Source organism: Rhinopithecus roxellana, unplaced genomic scaffold (genome assembly GCF_007565055.1).
Source record: "Rhinopithecus roxellana isolate Shanxi Qingling unplaced genomic scaffold, ASM756505v1 contig290, whole genome shotgun sequence".
NCBI lineage: Eukaryota > Metazoa > Chordata > Mammalia > Primates > Cercopithecidae > Rhinopithecus > Rhinopithecus roxellana.
The window spans coordinates 5,071-10,000 of NW_022142274.1; the positions used below are offsets into that span (position 1 = coordinate 5,071).

A 4,930-nucleotide genomic window follows, 5' to 3' on the forward strand; every position below is an offset into this window, starting at 1 on the left:
TAATATCATCAAACAGGAGAATTTTGAAGGATGTGGCACCTATCAAATGCCAAGTCTTCTAGAGATTTCTTACATTTTTGAGATACAGAAATTTATATATTGCACTTATCTATTCTGGGATTCTTAATCAGGAGTGTATCTGAACCTTGAAGGTTTTCTTTCTTTTTTTTTTTTTTTTTTTTTCCTTTTGCTACAAGTGTTGTTAGAGACAAGAGTCTCACTATGTTTCTCAAGCTGGATTCAAACTCTCAGACTCAAGCTGGAACTACAGGAACATGCCACTGTGCCCAGCTTCAAGAAACCATTTTTAAACATGTTCAGGCCTTATTAGGTCTATTACATCAAAATCTTCAGGCGAAAGACTACAGTTGTAGATTTTTAACAAAATGTCCTCAGGTAACCGTAATGCCCAATTCTGAGAATTAGTGCAGCAGACAATCACTTCAGTCACATCTCTCACCCACATGGCTAATGCCCTTTATCAGTCAGAGATGTGACCAAAAAGATAAAAGAGTAAGAGATAGACTCATTTATTAAAACTCCAGTTAATTTCCCTGGGTATGGCTAGAACAGGGACAAGTAAACTCAAAATTCCACTTGATTTTGCTATGTATAAGCTCCTTATCTCCCACTTTTCCACCAAGACATTCTCGATTTGAGAGGAGTCTTTAGACGCTTATCTAAGTGGCAGTTTCTGCCAGGATGGGCAATAAGTCAGTTAATAATTTGTTCCAGCTTCTGCTGAAGTTTTTCTCACTTCATCACCACATATTCACTGCCAATCTGGTTTCCTCAGAGTCCTCCTAAAATTAATCTCTAGGCAAGTTGCAACTCACTCACTCTCTTTTTCAAACCAAAAATTATTAGACCCAAAGCTAAAGAGCACCTTGTCTCAACACATAAACTGGAAGAACAACAAACTAAAAACAACAACAACAACAACAAAAACTCTTCCTCGCATTTTCCTTCATTACCTAATTTCCAAGTGACCTGTGTATTTCTGATTGCTCTCCTTTTCCCTTCCCATTTTTCCCTGAGAAATGATACGTCAGTTTTTCAGAAAATTAGCAGCAGCAGCAACATGTCCATTTATTGTAAGTTGCTTTAGTTTTGTTTGAGTTTTAAAATAAAGCCTATTTCCAGGGCACATTTCCTTTCCTGTGTTGTTTTACACTAATTAAGAAAAAAAGAATAACCCTGCATAGAAAATAAGTTGAAAAGGTTTTATCTTTAACAAATTCACAGATATTTTCCAAAGTGCATTTTATAAAGCTGTGCCCTTGAATGCTTCTTTAAAAGTATCAATATTTAAAACAAAATCTTACACAATTAAGTTATTTGAAAATAATTTACATTTGCATTCAGGTAATGGTTGAGCGTCCAAATATAAAAAAAATTGACCCTTACCTATGTCAATGTTAAAACAAATATTTTGGAAAGAAAGTTGATTGATCTATACCTTGTCCAGTGCTTCAATATTTGCACCATGGGAAAGCAGTTTTTCTGCCAGTGAGGTGCTCTCATTGTACACAGCATAATGGAGAGCAGTGTTGCCGTAGATATCCTTAAGGTTTGGATTGGCACCATGTTCCAGCAAAATAACGGCACAAGCCTCTTCCTGGCAATGGACAGCCTGTCCGTATTAGACCAAGAAACAGATTGTAAATTCTAAGAATTCAAAATACACATTCCACAGGTTTCACCAACTAGTTACATTTAAATGAGATCAATTCATTTTAATTCTATATATGTAAATCAAATCCATGTCAGGCTAAAAGAGTTGGCTCTAATATACCTGTATCAAAGGTGTCCTGTTTTCTTTGTCACAGATATCAATCTGGCACTTTCTGTTAATCAGGAGAGTTACCACTTTCGCATGGCCACTGGCACAGGCCAAATGTAGAGCAGTTCTACAAGAGCAAGAGGACTTTTTAGGAAACTGTAGGGCAACATCTCAAAACACACACAACAGTGATTTGTGAGTTAAATCACTCAAATTCTCCAACTGCTCCAGCCAGGGAATTATGAGGGATGGAAAACAGCTGAGGGTCCATTTGGCTTCGCCGCTGGGAGGGTGCCCGGCGCCCTCCAAGGCCCCGTCCCAGGGGCTGCGGGGAAGCCGGGCCTGGGGACACCCTCCCACCCCGGACTGAGCGCCCCCCGCTACCTGTGCTGTTTGTCCAAGGCATCCAGGTCTCCGCTCCTGCGCGCCAGGCAGCCCTCCACTTTCGCGGCGTCGCCCTTGACAGCCGCCCTGTGGATCTTCTGCAGTTCGGAGTCCCGGATTCGGTACCCTGAACCCGTGTAGACGTGGTCTGTGGAGCCCAGGACCTTCTGGCCCCTGCGGCTCCCGAAGCCGAACAACTTCATGGTAGTGACTTCTTCTCAGACCCCCAACCACCGACCGGATCTTGAGTAGGGGCAGCTCCCTGTCACCTTTTCACCACCCCCGATCCGTCCCTGCCGACCCAGCCCCAAATCCAACCCCAAGTCCCGATCCAACCCCAAATCCGCGATCCAAACCCCAGTCTCCGATCCCAAATCTATAAGGTATTCCAAAATTCCAGATCCAGCCCGGTCCACCACAGCCTTCAGCAGCGGCACTCGCAGCCTCCGACCTCTCAGACCGAGTGAGCCTGGTAAAGCCGTTGGGCGCGCGCCTGCACCGCCGTTGTCGCCCGGCTCCCGGAAGCCGCTCCCTGGCTGCGCTCGCGGACAGGTGGGGCTGCAGCTCCAGGCTGGCGCCACTGGGCTCGCGGGTTCTCCTGGGCTCTCCCGGGCGGCCCCAGGATCCTAGGCGCGCAGCCAGCCGGGCCTGAGAAGGAGGATTAGTATGGCCTTGCCGCCTGCCCCGCTTCTCCTGGGAAGGGAGATCGGGTGCTGGCAAGGGCACTCCGCAGCCACCGGAGTGGCTTCGCGGATGGCCTGGCTTCACGCTGAGGCTCTGGCCCTAGAGTCTGTGTGGCTAGTGTCCGGTACTGGAAAAGGCATGGAGAGTCAGGGGTTGCTGCTTTCCCCACCCGCCCTCACCGCTGCCAGTGCCCCACGGGCGGTTTGCAGCTGCAGATCTGGCACTGACGCGGGATGGTGGAGCTTCCCTTAGATGGCATCAGGGTCGCCAAGTGCACAGCCTACCTGGCTCCTCTTGGACATCTCTCTAGATCCTGGGCCCTGGCGCTGGGCACACTGTACCCACACGGATGAAACTGAGCTGCTCCTGGCGGGCTGATTGCCTGACTTTACCACCTGGGTGTCTGGCCTCAGGATCCACGCTGCTGGGGGGCGGGCCTGCTCTGGGGTGTCCAGTCACCTGCTGCCCGTGCACCAGTTTTCTTTTTTTTTTTCTTCTTTCTTTTCTTTTTTTTTTGAGACGGAGTCTCGCTCTGTCGCCCAGGCTGGAGTGCTGTGGCCGGATCTCAGCTCACTGCAAGCTCCGCCTCCCGGGTTCACGCCATTCTCCTGCCTCAGCCTCCCGAGTAGCTGGGACTACAGGCGCCCGCCACCTCGCCCGGCTAGTTTTTGTGTGTGTGTGTGTGTGTGTGTGTGTGTGTGTGTTTTTTTTTTTAGACGGAGTCTGCTCTGTCACCCAGGCTGGAGTGCTGTGGCCGGATCTCAGCTCACTGCAAGCTCCGCCTCCCGGGTTCACGCCATTCTCCTGCCTCAGCCCCCGAGTAGCTGGGACTACAGGCGCCCGCCACCTCACCCGGCTAGTTTTGTGTGTGTGTGTGTGTGTGTGTTTGTTTTTTTTTTGACGGAGTCTCGCTCTGTCACCCAGGCTGGAGTGCTGTGGCTGGATCTCAGCTCACTGCAAGCTCCGCCTCCCGGGTTCACGCCATTCTCCTGCCTCAGCCTCCGAGTAGCTGGGACTACAGGCGCCCGCCACCGCCCCAGCTAGTTTTGTGTGTGTGTGTGTGTGTGTGTGTGTGTGTGTGTGTTTTCTTTTGAGACGGAGTCTCGCTCTGTCACCCAGGATGGAGTGCTGTGGCCGGATCTCAGCTCATTGCAAGCTCCGCCTCCCGGGTTCATGCACATTCTCCTGCTTCAGCCTCCGGAGTAGCTGGACTACAGGCGCCGCCACCAGCCCAGCAGTTTATGTGTGTGTGTGTGTTGTGGTGTGTGTGTGTGTTTTCTGTTGAGACGGAGTCTGCCTCTGTCACCCAGGCTGGAGTGCTGTAGCCGGATCTTAGCTCATTGCAAGCTCCGCCTCCCGGGTTCCCGCCTTTCTCCTGCCTCAGCCTCCCGAGTTAGCTGGGACTGCGGGCACATGCCACTCGCCCGGCTAGTTTTTTGTGGTTTTATTGTTTTTTACTGTTATTTTTTGAGACGGAGTCTCACTCTGTCACCCAGGCTGGAGTGCTGTGGCTGGATCTCAGCTCACTGCAACTCCGCCTCCCGGGTCTCACGCCATTCTCCTGCCTCAGCCTCCCCGAGTAGCTGGGACTACAGGCGCCAGCCACCTCGCCAGGCTAGTTGTGTAGTGGTGTGTGTGTTGTGTGTGGTGTGAGTGAGTGTGTGTGTGGTGTGTGTGTGTGTTTGGAGACGGAGTCTCGCTCTGTCAACCCGGCCTGGAGGTGCTGTGGCCGGATCTCAGCTCATTGCAACCTCCGTCTCCCGGGTTCTCGCCATTCCTCCTGCCTCAGCCTCACCGAGTACTTCGGGAATACAGGCCGCCCGGCCACCTCGCCATGGCTACGGTTTGGGGGGGGGGGGTGTGGTGTTTTTGTCTATTTTCTTTTTAGAACGGAGTCTCGCTCTGCTCACCCAGGCTGGAGTGCCTGGTGGCCTGGAATCTCTGAGCTCACTTGCAAGCTCCGCCTCCCGGTTCATACGCCATGCTCCTGCCTTCAGCCTCCGGAGTAGCTGGGACTAACAGAGCACCCCGCCACCACGCCCAGCTTAAGTTTGTGTGTGTGTGGGTGTGTGTCTGTGT

At 51.0% G+C, this 4,930-nt stretch overlaps 1 protein-coding gene across 2 annotated transcripts; it reads right to left on the minus strand.

Annotated features, from left to right (window-relative positions):
- Positions 1 to 1,396: 1,396 nt before the first annotated feature.
- Positions 1,397 to 2,449, minus strand: LOC115895830 (putative ankyrin repeat domain-containing protein 20A5). 2 transcript variants are annotated; one of them, XM_030926424.1, is made up of 3 exons: positions 2,168 to 2,395; positions 1,796 to 1,910; positions 1,454 to 1,633 (listed from the first exon to the last, which is right to left on the minus strand). In XM_030926424.1, the coding sequence occupies exons 1-3, from the start codon at positions 2,368 to 2,370 to the stop codon at positions 1,454 to 1,456; spliced, it is 498 nt and encodes a 165-aa protein (XP_030782284.1). In that variant the 5' UTR covers positions 2,371 to 2,395. The 2 variants fall into 2 exon arrangements, with proteins under 2 accessions (XP_030782285.1, XP_030782284.1); XM_030926425.1 differs by lacking the exon at positions 1,796 to 1,910 and having other exon boundaries at positions 1,397 to 1,633; positions 2,168 to 2,449.
- Between the last annotated feature and the right edge of the window lie 2,481 nt (positions 2,450 to 4,930).

Excerpts from the sequence above, each read along its gene's own strand:
- LOC115895830 (XM_030926424.1), bottom strand. The coding sequence starts at position 2,370 with ATGAAGTTGTTCGGCTTCGGGAGCCGCAGGGGCCAGAAGGTCCTGGGC. Across the intron at positions 1,911-2,167 it reads GCCTTGGACAAACAGCACAG|AACTGCTCTACATTTGGCCT; the intron begins GTAGCGGGGGGC and ends TTGCTCTTGTAG. Across the intron at positions 1,634-1,795 it reads ACAGGACACCTTTGATACAG|GCTGTCCATTGCCAGGAAGA; the intron begins GTATATTAGAGC and ends TAATACGGACAG.